Source organism: Globicephala melas, chromosome 2, assembly GCF_963455315.2.
Source record: "Globicephala melas chromosome 2, mGloMel1.2, whole genome shotgun sequence".
In the NCBI taxonomy this organism is placed as follows: domain Eukaryota; kingdom Metazoa; phylum Chordata; class Mammalia; order Artiodactyla; family Delphinidae; genus Globicephala; species Globicephala melas.
Window position 1 is genome coordinate 167,592,735 of NC_083315.2, and position 17,148 is coordinate 167,609,882.

At 48.5% G+C, this 17,148-nt stretch overlaps 1 protein-coding gene across 1 annotated transcript; it reads left to right on the forward strand.

The window, feature by feature from the left end:
• Positions 1-9,226: 9,226 nt before the first annotated feature.
• LOC115867123 (serpin A3-8-like) lies at positions 9,227-15,734 on the forward strand. Its single transcript, XM_030883122.2, is given in 5 exon segments — positions 9,227-9,878; positions 11,564-11,695; positions 11,698-11,836; positions 14,349-14,495; positions 15,539-15,734. Coding segments are annotated over 5 exon segments (1,266 nt in total).
• Positions 15,735-17,148: the final 1,414 nt, after the last annotated feature.

Genomic DNA, 17,148 nt, shown 5'->3' on the forward strand with positions numbered 1-17,148 from the left:
TCACTGTTTGCAGATAACATGATACTATTCATAGAAAATCCGAAAGATGCCACCAGAAAACTACTTGAGCTCACCAGTGAATTTGGTAAAGTTGCAGGATACAAGATTAATGCACAGAAATCTCTGGCATTCCTATACACTAACAATTAAAGATCGGAAAGAGAGATCAAGGAAACAATCACATTTACCATTGCATCAAAAAGAATAAAATACCTAGGAATAAACCTACCTAAGGCGGCAAAAGACCTGTACTCAGAAAACTATAACATACTGATGAAAGTTATTAAAGATGACACAAACAGAGGGAGAGATATACCATGTTCTTGGATTGGAAGAATCAATATTGTGAAAATGACTATACTACACAAAGCAATCTATAGATTCAATGCAATCCCTATCAAATTACCAATGGCATTTTTCACAGAACTAGAACAAAAAATTTTACAATTTGTATGGAAACACAATAGACCCCGAATAGCCAAAGCAATCTTGATAAAGAAAAAGAGCTGGAGGACTCAAACTCCCTGACTTCAGACTATACTACAAAACTACAGTCATCAAAACAGTATGGTACTGGCACAAAAAACAGAAATATAGATCAATGGAACAGGATAGAAAGCCCAGAGATAAACCCATGCAGCTATGGTCACCTAATCTATGACAAAGGAGGCAAGAATATACAATGGAGAAAACAGTCTTTTCAATAAGTGGTGCTGGAAAAACTGGACAGCTAAATGTAAATGAATGAAATTAGAACACTTCTTAACACTATTCACAAAAATAAACTCAAAATGGATTAAAGACCTAAATATAAGCCTGGATACTATAAAACTCTTAGAGGAAAAATAGGCAGAACATTTTTGACATAAATTGCAGCAAGATATTTCTCAATCCACCTCCTAGATTAATGAAAATAAAAACAAAAATAAATAAGAGGGACCTAATTAAGCTTAAAATCTTTTTCAGAGCAAAGGAAACCATAAACAAAATGAAAAGACAACCCTCAGAATGGGAGAAAATATTTGCAAATGAAGCAACTGACAGGGAATTAATCTCCAAAATATACGAACATACAGCTCAGTATCAAAAGAACAAACAGTGCAATCAAAAAAATGGGCAGAAGATCTAAATAGACATTTCTCCAAAGAAGACATACAGGTAGCTAAAAAGCACATGAAAAGGTGCTCAACATCACTATTAGAGAAATGAAAATCAAAACTACAATGAGTCATCACCTCTCACTGGTCAGTACGGCCATCATCAAAAAATCTACAGACAATAAATGCTGGAACCCTCATCACTGTTGGTGGGAATGTAAATTGGTACAGCCACTATGAAGAACAGCATGGAGGTTCCTTAAAAAACTAAAAATAGAGCTACTACATGATCCAGCAATCCCACTCCTGAGCATATATCTGGAGAAAGCCATAATTCGAAAAGATGTATGTACCCCAATGTTCATTGCAGCACTATTTACAATAGCCAAGACATGGAAGCAACCTAAATGTCCATCAACAGAGGAATGGATAAAGATGTGGTGTATATATATACAATGGAATATTACTCAGCCATAAAAAATGAAATAATGCCATTTGCAGCAACATGGATGAACCTAGAGATTTTCATACTGAGTGAAGTAAGTCAGACAGAGAAAGACAAACATCATATATGATATTGCTCATATGTGGAATCTAAAAAAAGGGGTACAAATGAACTGATCTACAAAACAGAAATAGAATTACAGATGTAGAAAACAAACTTATGGTTACCAGGGGGTAAGGGATAAACTGGGAGGTTGGGATTGATGTATACACACTACTATATATAAAATATATAACTAATAAGGATCTACTGTATAGCACAGGGAACTCTACTCAGTACTCTGTAATGGCCTATGTGGGAAAAGAATCTTAAAAAGAGTAGACATATGTATATGTATAACTGATTCTCTTTGCTGTACACCTGAAACTAATGCAACATTTAGATCAACTATACTCCAATAAAAATTTTTTAAAAAGCTAATTTAAGTTTGTTAGTTTAATTAATATGGTTGTGTCTTTAGAGTTATCAACATTAAGTATAATACTTTTAGTGAACCCAATTTTAATATAAAATTTGTTAGCAAGGAATATAACTTGGTGTGATAAAATTTTATAAGTAAATTAAATGTAAATGGGATGAGAGTTTTTAGGTGGACTCTAAGAATAATTGTGTATTTTGGTATAACTACTTTAAAATAGTTTCACCAAATCTTTTGATAGCTTGAAAAAAAACTTGTTTTGTTTCAGAAACTATGCAAAATTCTTGGAAAAGTAATACATCCTGGTATAATGTTATCAGTCATAAATCTAGTTCCTTTCTTCCAATGTTGTGTCACAGAAATGCCAAATTTTCTTGTCAGTTTCATTATAACAAACTCTCAGATCTTAAATATTGGGTATTTTTAAGTCTTTTTTCATTTACAGAGAGTTATTGTTTACACTGCTGCTTTTACAAATATGTTTCACCTTCAGAGACATTCATAGGAAGGACTCCGATACTTTCTCTGGAGTATAGTTTTCTGATAAACTTTCAGATCATATCACTGAATTGGATAAGAGTTTACAGAACTCGAATGGAGAAACTGATGGCTTCATAAAACTGGGGAAAAAGATCAAAATCAAGAATTAAATTCATGGGAATGAGTGAACTGATGAAGATGATAATAATTTGTATGACTTTTTGGTTTAAATATTCCCTATTTTTTAATGTTTCATTCTACCAGATTTAAGGAACCCTCTTCTCTCAAGACATCTATGACTTGCAGCATTTTGATATTGTATAGCTTTGTAAACAAAGATGAAACATTATTTTTTCTCCCCATCTGAACTCTCCAGGACTCAGAAACTCTTAATGACTATTCTTATTTTCATGGCAATTTAGTCATTTACATAAATTCAAAATAGTCTGCTCTCTTTAGAACAGGACACAATTGGAAAAACATTGATTTATTACCAAGGCTTTGTTTGGAATGCCATATTTAAGAGTATGCATAAATTCAGATATTACCATCCAGCTTTAAGGAACTAAGATTGACTTTATGTAGCCAACAATCCCCTTGGAAAAACAGTCCGGTGCTTTGCTCACAGGGTTCCCAGCTGTCTAATCAGGTGAGTAAGGAAGGTCACTTCCTGGCAATTGCAGGAAGCTCAAGATATTTGGGGGATCTCAAGAAGGGAGGGATTCACCTAAATCTATAGGTATTGCAGGCAAAGTCTGATGGCAAGTATATGACTTGGCTTTACTGGGCTTGAGAGGACCTTAAAGGTTCATTCTGAGATTCCTAATGAAAAGTTCCAGGAAAGCAGATTTAAAAGAGCTTATGTGATCAGTTGCTATTTTTGTTACACATAGATAAATAAACAGGACAAGTTTATTGATCCCAGACTTATGTTAACTAAAAATTAATCTTAACTTGGCAATATTTGGTAGGATGAGGGTGATTTTAGAGAGAAAAATTATGTTTCAGTAATGTACCTTTGTGGATAATAGATTCTGGTGCTGTTAACTGTCTTTGATGTTTTGGTATTTACCTGTAAACTGAACTAGATCCTGAATTCTTCTAGTTTCCTCCAATATCTGGCTCTGACTCTCCAAAGTACAGTTTCCAGTTTTTCCTCTAATCTTTTTGACTTGGAATCATTGAGAAATAAAACTGCCCTTTTTCTGAAGCCAGGTAAGCTAAAATTGTACAGCTTGATATAAACCTCAGGGAAATCACCATAATAGCTCATGTATAGACAATCCTTGTGCCTGTTGCTGTATAAGTCACTCAGAACGATTACCTAAACGCACGATGCCATCATCAGAGACATTTTAAACCGCAAAAAGAGACTTAAACCTTGACATCTAGAAATCTTTTTCAGCTGGACTTGGTGCCTCATTTTAATCAAGATTGCAACTAGTCATGCTAATCATTTTTCTAATTTGTTCTCTGTTGGTTTTCAACTTCTTATGTTTTATATTTCCCACTGTTGTACTATGACAGCCTCCAAGGGAATAATGATAGCTTGACATCTGGAGGTGACTGATGACTCCCATAAGATTCCTCCTAATGGAGAGCCATGAATTTCTCCTCTATTGAGAGCTGCCTAAGACTTACTTCCTAGATGGCGCCTTATTGCTCAAATGTGGCCATAAGCTCTCTAAAAGCATGTCTCCTGCACAACCACCTCTTCTCCTCCTCCATGGGACATGATTCTCTGGGAATAAGTCTTCTCAGCACCAAAGAAGTCCACGCTGATGCCAAGTAAACAAATGGTTGATCACCAGTGCTTTCTCCCAAAAGATCTCGAACATAAGGGGGAAATGTGAACGGAAAGTCAAGAATTCAGAATTGTGACTTATGCACGTCTCTGCTCAAATGGGTTCTGAACTTTGACCAATTATTTTCTTAATATCGACATCTAGAACATCTGCCCAGTCTTCAGACTCAAGATACATATCAGACCCTTACCCTAAAGTAATTTGTGACGACCTATCTACTTATTGGAACCTTACCCTTAAAAAATCATGACAACCTATCTCTTAAGGACAATGATTTCCTTTCTTTTGTCAAAGTCAATCAAAATTCTTGCCAGATAACATTAACAGCCTTGTGGGTTTTGTCTTTATAAGCTCCTGACTCTTTTTTTTTTTTTTTTTTTTTTTTGAAGTACGTGGGCTTCTCACTGCTGTGGCCTCTCCCGTTGCGGAGCACAGGCTCCGGACGCACAGGCTCAGTGGCCATGGCTCATGGGCCCAGCCGCTCTGCGGCATGTAGGATCCTCCCGGACCGGGGCACGAACCCGTGTCCCCTGCATCACCAGGTGGACTCTCAACCACTGCGCCACCAGGGAAGCCCTAAGCTCCTGACTCTTTCTCTTCCTTGGAACACTCTTTTGGTTTTATCTGAATTGGTATCTTCCAAACCGCAATTCCTAAGACTCTAAAAAAACTCGTCTTGTTGCAGGCTTCTGTGTTTTCATAGTCAGCGCATCCTGCTCCCTTCAACCTGCTTAGGCTACATGGCTGTGCCCCATCAGCCCGTAAGGTCTATATGAATATTTGGGGAGATTATCAGGAGACAGATTCCGTATTCATAGGCCTGGAGTATGTCCCAAGAGTTTGCCTTTCTACAAGCTCTCTGCTGTTGGTCTGCAGACCACATTTTGAATATAGCAAGGGTGTCAAAGCTCTATCCCTATGGGCAGGGGTATCTCTTAAGACACAAGTATGCCATTAATTTCTCTTTTTTTTTCCCTTTTGTGTGGTCCAGAAATATTGCCAGGGTCCCCTGGACTCCCAGGAGGGAATATTCAAAAAAGATTGCTGACTCAGGAGGTAAATATCCTTCAGTGATCCTGTAGCCTCAGTGGCCTGTACAGAGATGACCTGGAGGGGACCACTTCAAACATCCTCAGAGTTACTTGGAAAAAGTAGAAAAATTTTCTGCCTTCACATTGACTGGAGGTTCAGACTAAGTCATTTCAGTTTTAAGGAAGATGAAGGCTCTCCTGGGGCCAGAGAATTTGGGAACACTCGGGGGAAATGTTGGGACCATGTTAGTAGTGATGCCTAACGTCTATTCTCATTTTCTCCCCCCTCCCAATTTCTAGCTAAGACATGGCACCCAACGTAGAATATTGACTGCACTGGGCAGCTTCCTTTGCAACTTTGCAGTAGGTGTGACCATACGACCAAACTCTGGCTGGTGGAACAGAAGTGGAAATTACAGACAACATTTAGAACATTCCATTCAAAGAAAAGGGTGTGCTGTTACCTTCCCCTCTTGTCCTTACCTGGAAGGTGGACACAGCAACGACCCATCTGGGACATGGCAAATAAACGTGAGGAATGGCGGAGCGACAAGATAGAAGAAGCCTGAGTCCTGACATGGTGGGACCACCGTGTCAACCCACTGCCGGCATCTGGACCTACATGAGATGGAAATAAACTGCAGTCTTGTTTCAGCCACTATATTTTTGGATACTGTGTAGCTTAAAAATATGTAACTATTCTGGAACTATTTGGTGTTTGAAAGGACATAAATTGTCATTTCAGGAAGGATGGGACCAAAATCTTCTTAGTCCCATCAATGCTTTACCGTCAATAAATATTTACTAAGTAGTAAAAGAGGGAAGCGCTGTACAGCCCTCCAACCAAATCCTGTCCTACTAGAGCTTCCATTCAGTATTATTACACTTAATATTTATAGACACCTCCGTCAGGGAAATTTTGTACCTGCACTTCAGAGGCAAGGAGATTAATGTTGAGGGATTTACAGTAAATTGTTTGAGGTCACACCTGGTGAGTAGTACTTTCTTGATTCAGGTATTCAGGCTAAAGCCATACCCTCACCACTAAGCCAGTGGTTTCCAAACTATGCTTGGTGGAACCCCCAGGGGTCACAGAGGTCTGTCAAGAGTTGTCATGGAGGGAGGGTTGTGACTAAGAGGGGTAATAGGGAAGGATTTTCCCTTGAGCTCTAGAAAGGCCTGGGATTAGCTCAAAGAGAAATCTAAGGAGACCTCAAGGCCAGGGATGAAGGTCAACCAGCTCTTAGGGTGAACTAGTAGTGAAGGGGTAAGGACAAAGGCCCAGACACAGCAGGCCTCCAAAGACAGATGGCGCCAGAGACCAGAGAACCCTGACACTTGCACTCTCAACACCTAGCACGGAGGTCTTCCAGCTCACACTCCCTCTCTGGGAATGTAAATCGAGCTCTAGACAAAGCGCATTACCTATTAAAAACATATCTGAGTTTGTGTTTCGACATTCCTATCACATACAGACAGGTGCACACACATACACAAATCAAAGAAAAGTGACTTATAAAAGAAACACAGCATAATGTTTGGTGGGGCTGTCCCAGAGTGACACAATTCTAGGGAATATTTCCCAATGTCCTTCTCTATATTCTCTGGGTTTTTATGTGGTTCTCAGTGAAGTTATCATAAACATGGGGAAAACTAACAAGACCAATATATTTTTTTAACGATCAATAGGTATATTTTTCAATGTCCCTTATTTTTATATTCTGAGCTTTCACACATTCCTCAATGAGTTTTCTTAACAGGAGAAAACACTCTCAAGGGAAATTTTTTTTATTTGTTTATTTTCAGTTTTCTTTTAAGAGACAAAACGTTAGCGATTTCTGTAACAAGGTTGTTCAAATAGATGTAATAAATCCTGTTACTAGGAATGGTCATCTGCCCATTTCCAGTCTGAGGACAGAACACTGTTGTCCCCGCAGACATTGCGCAAGCAGGGGAGGAGCTCTTTGCGGGATAAATAGATAGCAGCATCCATGAGAATCCAGCATCCCGGGCAGGCGGCGGCTCTGGATCCACTCCCCACATCCCGCTCTCCCAGGCGGTTAATCCGTGACGCTCCCACACTGAGAGCAAAGGGACCCCCTTTCCACGGTGGTTCTAGGACCCTGTACGGGACCTGTGGAACGTGAGGCAGGAGGGAGGTGGGGGGACTTATGTCCGATGCTGGGAGTGTTCTGCCCCGTCTGAAGACCAGTCCTCTGGGTCTGTTTTCCTCCTGCAAAGGGAGGGACATGCTACCAGGGCTTCTGGGAACATTTTGGCTTTTGACTCTGTGGGATTCTGATTCGAGCCAGCTGTGCACCCTATACAGCTGTGCATCCACCGTCAGGGTCAGAACTTCCCGAGGGCCGTGCAGTGCGTCTCCTTGCCTGGCACAGGTGATGCTCTCAGAGAGCCGGGTGGATGGAATTAGTGCACAGTGTCCCTCTGAGCAGAGGCTGCGGGGCCTCTAGGGGAGTTTCCTGGGCTCCACTGTCCCTATAGGGTCCCCGGTCAAGCAGACAGGAAGGTGCGTCTGTCCAGCAACTGAAAAGACAGACTGCTCAGAAACAGAGCCAGCTCTCCAATCCAGCCAAATAACAAAAGCACTATTTCTCCAGGAATAATTTTAGAGGAAAATGTTTAACTCTTTTTGAAAGAAACGACGGCACTGGCCCTGAGTAAACTAAAAGTTGGGGCAATTGATCGCCTCTGTCCCCAGGCTTGTCCTAAGGCCTTTCCACTGGCCTCAGCTCAGCTCCCTCCCCTTCACTCCCCTCCCCCCCAGCAGTCCTTTCTCCTCTGAACTCTGAGATGAGGGGCCAGAGGCTGAAGGTAAGCAGTCCTGTTTGCTGAGGCCTCCAGCTTTGAGCTAAGCCTCTCTTGGACTTTCATGCAGTAGCTCTGTCCTCTGTCCCCTGTCTTCAGGGATCACAGCTCTGGCTTGTAGGGTCCTAGAGACGGTGGCATGTGGAGGAGATGACACCTCTGGAACTCCTCTTATGAACCCAGCACCTTCATACTTTATGTCACCTGAGCCATTCAACATGGACAGAGATGGGACCTGAGGCTCAGAGAGGCTCAGTCACTTGTTTGTCACCACACAGCACTCACTAGTGGTCAAAATGGAATCCTTGTCCAGGTCTCTGGCACTCTGAGACCACGCTGCTTCTCCCCACTAGGAGGCCTTTACAGGTTTATGGTGGAATCAACCACCATGTGTCCACCTGCCAGGGGCTGAAAAGAACACTCTACCCTCCTTTGATCTTTACAGCAACCCTTATCAGAGCCACCTAGGCTCCAGCGCTGGTCCCGCTGCTTGCGGTGGCCTCTCTCATTGAACCCTCACTGCAACGAGGTACCACAATGAGAGTGCCCCCCTAATGTCACACACTTGTCATCAAGAGGCTGGGAGAGGTGCTGTGTCCTCTAAGTCCAGGGCTCCATCCTGGGGGGCAGACAGGGGACATAGTGGAAACGGAGCCCCTGCTGCCTAGTCCCCTCTGACGGTGGCTGCTCTCCCAGCAGGAGGGGGATGGGTTCTCACTGGAAAGCACCTCAAACCCATCACCAGCTCTCCACTGGAGCCAGGCAACCCAGGCTTCTCAGCCTCGCTCCTCTACTTCCTTGCTGGGTGACCTTGGAAAAGCCCCTTTCCCTCTCTGTGCCCAGTTTCTCCATTGGGGAAATTGGTAACAATTACAAGACTTGCTTCAAGGGGTGAGAGGGAGCCCAAAGCCTCCTCATGTATGTTGGGAGCCCAGGAGGGTGCCTAGAACTGGGAGGCCACAAAGCAGCAGAGGCAGAGAGAGCAGAGACCACGTGGGGACACTGGGTGGCGGTTGGGCCATCATCTGACACACCGAGACTTAAAGGAGCTTTGCTTTTCAGAGATGAGGGCAGAGGGAATGTCTCCCCTCCTGGCTCTGGGGCTCCTGGTGGCTGGGCTCTGCTCCAGTGTCCACTGCCTCCCAGGGGGTGGGCTTGACCCGGAGGATGTGACCCCAGAGGACCAACACAAAGGGGCACCTATGGACGACCACACTTTCGTCTCCAGCAACACCGACTTCACCTTCAGCCTCTACAAGCAGTTGGCTTTGAAGACCTCCAATGAGAATGTCATCTTCTCCCCCCTGAGCGTCTCCATGGCCTTGGCCTTCCTGTGCCTGGGGGCCCGCGGACCCACCCTGACGGAGCCCCTGGAAGGCTTCAAGTTCAACCTCACAGAGAGCCCTGAGACAGAAATCCACCAGGGCTTCCAGCACCTCCTGCAGACGCTCGGCCGACCCAGCGACCAGTTGCAGCTGAGCGTGGGCAACGCCATGTTCGTCCAGGAGCAGCTGAAGCTTCTGGACAAGTTCAGGGAAGATGCCTGGGCGCTGTGTGCCTCCGAGGCCTTCTCCACCGACTTCCGGGATTCCGACACTGCCAAGAAGCTCATCAATGACTACGTGAAGAATAAAACGCAGGGGAAAATTGTGGAGCTGTTCAAAAATGTTTCCCAGAGCACAGTGATGGTCCTGGTGAATTACGTCTACTTTAAAGGTGGGTGCCCTGTTTAATTCAGAAGGAAACACACTTCTGGTTTTGTGTCTTCAGGGCAATTTCTGTCCAGCCTCTGCCAACTGTGTCGTTCGGTAAAACATTACAGAGCAGGCTGCTCCTGGCTGAGGGGGGCTTGGGCTCCAAGGCTCTGCCTCGATCATAGGCTTTGTCTATTTCGGGGTTTTCTAAACCACAGCTGACTGTGCGGGACTTAAGTGCAGGGGAGCCACTAACCCTTTTGTCTGAGCCACAGGGAGACTTTTTATTCTGATTTAAACTTGCCCGGCTGCCAGAAGGAAGGAGTTTTCGTCTCAGCTCTCTCCGGGGTGGCCAGGAACTCCAGGTTCCTCCCTAATGAGATGCTTTCGGACATGCTCAGGAAGGCCTCAGCTGTGTACACTGTGGGCTGTATCTGACGGGCTCCGTCTAAGGGGACTTGGTCTCTGGTGGTTGAGGTGAGGCTGGTGGCCGTCTTCACAGTGTGACAGCCTCTGAGCAGCCTGGCCAGCACAAGGAACTTCAGTTGTGCTCTTTCATGACCATGAGGGTGGAACTGGCAAGGCCATCATCTGAGGGAAGACTCAGAGGACAGCATCCAGCCAAGACGCTTTCCCAGATTCTAGCTGGCCCAGTGCCCAGTCCCATTGATAGAAACTCAAGATTGCAAACCTCAGCCTGAAAACTCATAAGGATCAGAGAGAAGGCAGATAGATTTCAAACATAGAGCCAGCAGTGCAAATAGGGACACGGCATAGATAAAGACAGAAGGAATGATCATTGAGGCAGGGGGTGGTCACGTGCCTAGGAGACACTAGCTCTGGGGAGACAAGTTAGCCCTGTGCTGGGAGCTCCTGGCTGCAGCCGTGGCCAGCCCTCCTGGGTCTGTGTTTTCCTCTGTAAATGAAGGCGTAGAATCCCATTTCTCTGGAAAACGAATCCAGGCCTGTCCTGCTATGTTTATTCTTTCAGTCTCCTGTGCTTTCCTCTCCTACAAGCCTGCCCTGGTCTAGGACTTTCTCCTCCCAGATCTCCCCACCAGGGGCACCCCCGCCAGCCCTGCATTCCCTCTGCTCCTGCCTCTAACTCTGGGGACACAGGCAGGGCTGGAAACAAAGCAGGAAGCGGGGGTGGATACACACTCCATGAAGCCCCAGGGCCCTAATCTCCCCAAGAAGGCCCCATCACTGAATGCTCCATCCTCCTGCGGGAAGACGCCAGCCCTCTCCTCTGCTGACCCCGCCCTGCCCTCCTGGTACCCATGTGGCTCCTGCTTCAGCCTGGCTCACAAGGCTGTGGGGACATGTGTCCTCCCTGCAAAGCCAGTGACTAACCACTGGTCGCTAACACTGTTCCCTTTAAGGACCAGGAGCTCCCATTTCTCTGCAGTCCCAGCCTCACTCCGTCTCTCCCTTGCCCTGTCCTGTTCCTGTTGGTTTCTCACGTAGCACAATTAACCAGGTTTGTTTCATGTCCCCCTTCCCAATCCAGACCTCTGGGCTCACCCCCGTCCCCAAGGGCCTACCCACCTGCCCAGGTATATGTGCAAACCTAGCAGGGCCATCCCTAGAGGCACGTGGGGGGCTGCTGGTGTGGGGAGGGTCTCCCCTGCTCAGGGACCAGGGCAGAGGAGTGAGACGCCTGCAGCCCTTGCACCACAGACCCCTCACCTGTCCCTCCACCTCTAGTCCAGTGGAAGAAGCCCTTTGATCCCAGCCATACTCATAAGTCAGAGTTCCACGTGAACAAGAACAGGACAGTGGAGGTGCCCATGATGACCACTGGGGGCCTGGAAACGCCTTACTTCCGGGACGAGGAGCTGCCTGCACCGCGCTGGAGCTCAAGTACACCAGCGACGACAGCGCGCCCTTCATCCTCCCTGACGAGGGCAAAATGCACGACCTGGAGGCCAAGCTGCTCCCAGAGACGCTGAGGAGGTGGAGAGACTCCCTGCAGCCCAGGTGACTGTCCCCAGGACCCGGAGCTGTGGGCCCACCTGCCTTCTCGGCTCTTCCCCCTCTTCCAGGACTCCGGACCCGCAGCCCCCGGGCCTCAGTAATGTCCAGGGGCGGGGGCAGAGGTGGGAGGGCCCGTCCAGGGCTGACTTTGCCCTTGGCTGCCTGTGTGGCTCTGGGCCTGAGCTGTTCCTTCTCTAAGATGATGACATCAGAGGGGGCGGGGCTGAGGGTTCCTCTGACACTGACATGCGCTGAGTCCTGAGGATCCTCACACAACCCCCGACACTCATGCTGTTCTCTCCGTGGCTCCACCTCTTGCAGGTGGAGGGGGGCGGATGGGACTGGGATCAGTTGGGGGCTCAGGTGAGACAGACGTGAGCATCAGCTTTGCACGGGCTAAACATTAATTCACTCATTTATTCATTCAACCATTCAGCACTGATTGAATGAATGAATGAAGATCAAGCTACGTCTGAGGGACTAATTTAGACTCTGAGGGTAGGTCAGCGAATAAAGCAGTAAATTCCCTGCCCTACGGGCACTTACTTTGCAGTTGGAGGAGACAGACAGGAAATAAATATAGTAAATTATTTGCTAATTTGAGAGGGGAGAAATGGGGAGGTGGGGATAGTAAAGCACAGTAAAATCGTGAAAAAATGGGGCCCGCAAGTAGCTTGTGATTGTAAGCAGGGTGGCCCTTAGGTGATGTTTGAGGTGAGGGATTGAGCGATGTGCATATGGTTTGGAAAAGCGTTCCTGGCTGAGGGAACAGCCAGTGCAAAACCTGTAAGACAGGAGGGAGCCTGGTGTGGTTGAGGGTTAGTGAGGCCAGAGCAGCAGAGCAGAGGGAGTGAGAGGGAAAGTTGGGAGAGGTCAGGACCCCAGGGGGGATTCAGGTCACTTGGAGCCTTGCAAACCCCTCGACGCACCCCCCTCTAAGGGAAATAGAGACTCATCACAAGGTTTTGGGCCAAAGAGTGAACGATCTGAGTCATGTTTTAAACGGATCACCCAGGTCGTCCAGTGGAGAACAGACAGCCGAGGACCAGCATGGAGGCAGGGAGGCCAGCCAGGTGCCCAGTGCACTCACCCAGGGGAGCCGCTGGGGATACACCAGGAGGAACCGGGAAGGGCGGAAGCGGTCGGGCTCTGGATAAACTGAGTGCAGACACAGGAGACCAATAACAAGGGGGACAGCAGAGGGAGAGGCACTTCTGGGCGCAGTGTCTGCTGCAGCGGAGATAGGGAAGGTTGTGGGCAGCTATGCAGATCCTAGGGGTAACAGGTGTGGAAAGTACATTATAAACCGCAAAGAATGAGAGACCTGCCTAGACGTGACATTGAGGCTGCAGTCCCTTCCCCAACCCCTGTCCAGGGGACCGGGCGCCTTGGGGCTGCCTGACTCTCAGCCCCTCCTCACTGCAGATCCCAGGAGACTCCAGGACACGGGACCCACCCTCCCCCTGCATGTACTCCCTTCCCAACCCTTTCCTTCCTCCAGTACCAAGAGCTACCACAGGGCGGGGGCTCAGTGAATAGTTGTAAGTGGATAGAATATTCATCAGACATCTTTGATTTACAAGCACTGGGGGGACAAGCATCTACACATTCCTGGCCCATGGAGGGCGCTCACTAAGAATCTGTTGAATGAATGGATAAAGGGCGGGGGGAGGGAGAGAGGGAGGGAGGAAAGATGGCCTATGAGGAGGAATAGGTACCTCCCTGCTCCCAAGGGACTCAACGTTTAATGGGAGCCACAGCCTCCTCCTATTTGGCATCTGTAAGAGCTGACACCGTGACAAGAGTCTTAAGGGAAATAGAGACAGAGAGAGGAGGCATCTGTTGCTCCAAGAACCTGCTGCCACCTCTGCTCAGAAGCAGATGCATCCCTGCCCTCAAGGAGCTCACTGGGAAGACAAGATCGAGATGTTGGATTGGTTGATTCAGGTCCCCAAGGCCCTTGAATGCAGCCCCCAGCCCTCCACATCCCGCCCAAGCCCCTTCCCGGCCCCTCCCCTCCCCACTGCCTGCACTCACGCTGCCTCTGTGCTGTGGGGCAGCCCTTCTCTCTTCCCTCTTTCCTGCAAGTGCATCCTCCTGCCTCCTGGACTCCTCTTCACCCAGTCAGCTCCGTTCACTCCTCCGGGACTCAGACTCCATGCCGCCTCCTGCAGGAAGCCTTCCTGGTGCCCATGGAGCAGCCGCCCCAGCACAGTCTCGCAGCTGCTGGAGTTAGGGTGTTTCCTGCACCCTACAGGCTTGCAGGGACGAAGCAGGGCCAGGTGTGGTGCTGGTGCACTGCCTGGCATTTTAGACTCCTGCCTATGGGAATGCATAATTCACAGTTTAAGGAGAGTAAGCAGGAGGGGTAAAGAAAATGTGGAAAAGAACCTGTATTTCCAGCAAGAAGTGGGTGGTTGGAGAGGAAACCAAGGAAGACCACGCCAAGACATGGGAGAAAGGCAGGCTCTCAGTCCAGCAGACATTCAGGTTTATTTTTCTCATTTCCTAGAAGAAGAGTTCACCCCCTCCTTCCAAAGTTTTCCATCTCCAGCGATTATGATCTGCAAGACATCCTTCCCCAGATGGGCATGGGGAAAGTCTTCCCCCCGGCAGCTGGCTAGTCAGACATTAAAGATGCAGAGGCGCTGGTGGTTTCCCAGGTGGGTGTTTAAACTTTGGACAATTCATCTCCACATGGGAGCTTGAATGGTGAAGGCCAGCCAGAGTTTTGTGTAAACTTGAATGAGTAAAATAACTGTATTTCTCTTTACTCAGTCACCTTCCCTGGACTCCTCAGAAGGGCTTGGTTACAACCATCCTGGGGGTGGTCCCACCTTCCCTGCAACATATTGTGACATGGAAGCCCATCTAGCGGGAGGGCCTGGGGTGGAATCAGCTGTGAACCCCCGTCTCATGCTCCAACTTTTACTGCCTATGCAATAAGTAATTCAAGTCCCGTACCCCTCACTTTCTTCATCTTTAAAAGGAGCGTTATAGCCCTTGGCTCATGCGCTATGTCTAGCAGAGCAGGTAAGAGGTAATAGGTACTAACAACAGCTACAGGACAGTATATTCCATCGTGATGGAAATATGCTAAGAGCACAGGACAAGAACACCAGGGCCCCTGGTACTGTGATCCTAGAAGCAGAGAAGTCAGAGTGAATGGGGGAGGCTGGGCAGCCCTGCAGCCTCCCCTGCACCCCACCTGCCAAAGGACCTGGTAAAGGAGGCGTATGTGCCAAGGGGCCTGCGGGGTCCAGGGATGGGAAGCCATTTCCTATGCAAAGTAACTGAGCGCTAGGGCAGGAGGGCAGCAGAAAGCAGTGTCCGCCCATCTGCTACCTTGACGTGGGGGGACTGTGGACAGTTGCCTGTGCCTGTGACAGTTGCCCCCTCCCCTAAAATGGGGGGTGTTTTGGACTCAGACAGAGAGGGGTCCAGATCAGGGAACCCCTGCTCTTTTCCTCTCTGACCCTGGCCCAGCACTCACAGCCTTTGACTGCACTTTGCACATCTGTGCGTCACGACTATGCAAACCAGCTGACAGGTTTGTTGGGAGAGACAAACAAGTTGAACAGGTTGACAGCACAGTGACGGCCAGCGGCAGAAGGTGGATGAATGTCCGTCCCCTTGGAGGCACTCAGGCAGCTGCTCACCTCCCACCCACCTCGTCTCTGGTGGGTAATGCTCTGGGGTCCCCCTGGTGGTCCGCAGCGCTGTGTTTGACGTGGGCAAGGAGGGCATGGAAGGAGCTGCTGCCATGGGAAGCAACTTGATCTACAAGACTAGAGAAGTGATCACTATGCATTTCAACAGGCCCTTTGTGTTTCCCATACTCAGGAAAGACACCCAGAGCATCATCGTTTTGGGCAAAGTCACCAACCCCAGTCAAGCCTAGAGCTCTCCCCTGAGTGGCGGGTCCCCTCGCTAAGGAGCTGGGTGCCCAGCTCCCTGGGGGCGGCCTGGTCCCTGTGCCCCGAGGAGCCCCCTGCCTGGTCCCACCTGCTCACCCTGGTGAAGGTGACAGTGACTCTGCTGGGGGTTTCACATGCCCAGGGAGTCTGTGTCCTGGTTAGAAGGAGGCTCTGAGCCCTACAAGAGCAATAAGCCACCTTCCTTGGACTGGACTCTTTCCCGTGTGTCTCCACCCTTACCTGCATGATCCCATGCCATGGGCAGCCTGGGCCCCAAGGCCAAGCCCCCCGACCTCCCACACACGCTCAGCCCGCCCCAGACTCTGGGCCCCTCAGCCTCTGCCTCACCAGCCGACCCAGAAGCAGGCTTTGTGCCTGTGACCAAGCCCACTGGACCTCAGGCCCAGGGCTGGGAGGGGCCCCTGCTGCCCGATGCCCACTTCCGGGGGCTCTGGTCCCAGGTCCAGGTTCACTCTTCCATCCCCCAGGGCCCAGGATGTGCCCTCGTGCTGACATTGCAGGGGCTCTGACCCTCACCTCTTCTGGCACAGCCCCTGGACCCCTCACTCCTGCAGCTGAGCTGGGCCTCCCCCCAGGGTCTCCCCTGCTGCCCCCCAGCACCTCAACCTGGGAGACCAACTACTTCCAGGTTCCCAGACGAGCTACTTCACCACCTGACGAGTTCCACATACTCGCCTGACAGAGGATTCCCCCTCAGCAGCCAGAACGGGGGTATGGGGGCAAAAGGTCAATAAACACACACCTGCGATAAAAGGAACCCACTTGGTTCTTCATGTCCCTGATGTGATCAGGGGCTGTGTCATCTCCAGGAAGGTCAGCTCCCGGCATAGATGATGACGTCACCCACAACTGAACGGTTGAGATCTCTCTGCCAGGCAGCCTGCTCAGACCTTTGCCTGGAATAACCCGTTTAGTCCTTGAAATGATCACATGAGATACTGGCTGTTACTCATCCCATTTTACCGCTGAGGAAACTGAGGAACAGAGAGGCTCAGTCATTTCCCCCAAGGCCACACAGCTACTAATTATTGCCGGCAGGATGTTATCCCAACCTCCCGGATCAGAGAAACACTCTAAACCACAGAATGAATCTGCCCTCAAAGATTTTCACAGCAGTGACCCTCATGGGACTTAGGAACTGATGCGAAACATGGGTGATGAAACAAGGCTCTGGAGGCTGACAGAAGAGGATCGAACTCAGCCTGGGAAGTCGGCGAGCCATTCCTGGAGGACGTGCTTTTTGTGCTGCCATCAGAGGAAGAATAAAATGCGGTAGGGTAAACAGAGAGGAGAATGTCCTTGGCAGGAGAAAGACATTTTCAAGAACGCGAAGGAAGCTGGGCAGACTTGGAGCAGGAAGCGGAGGGCCTGCAGAGG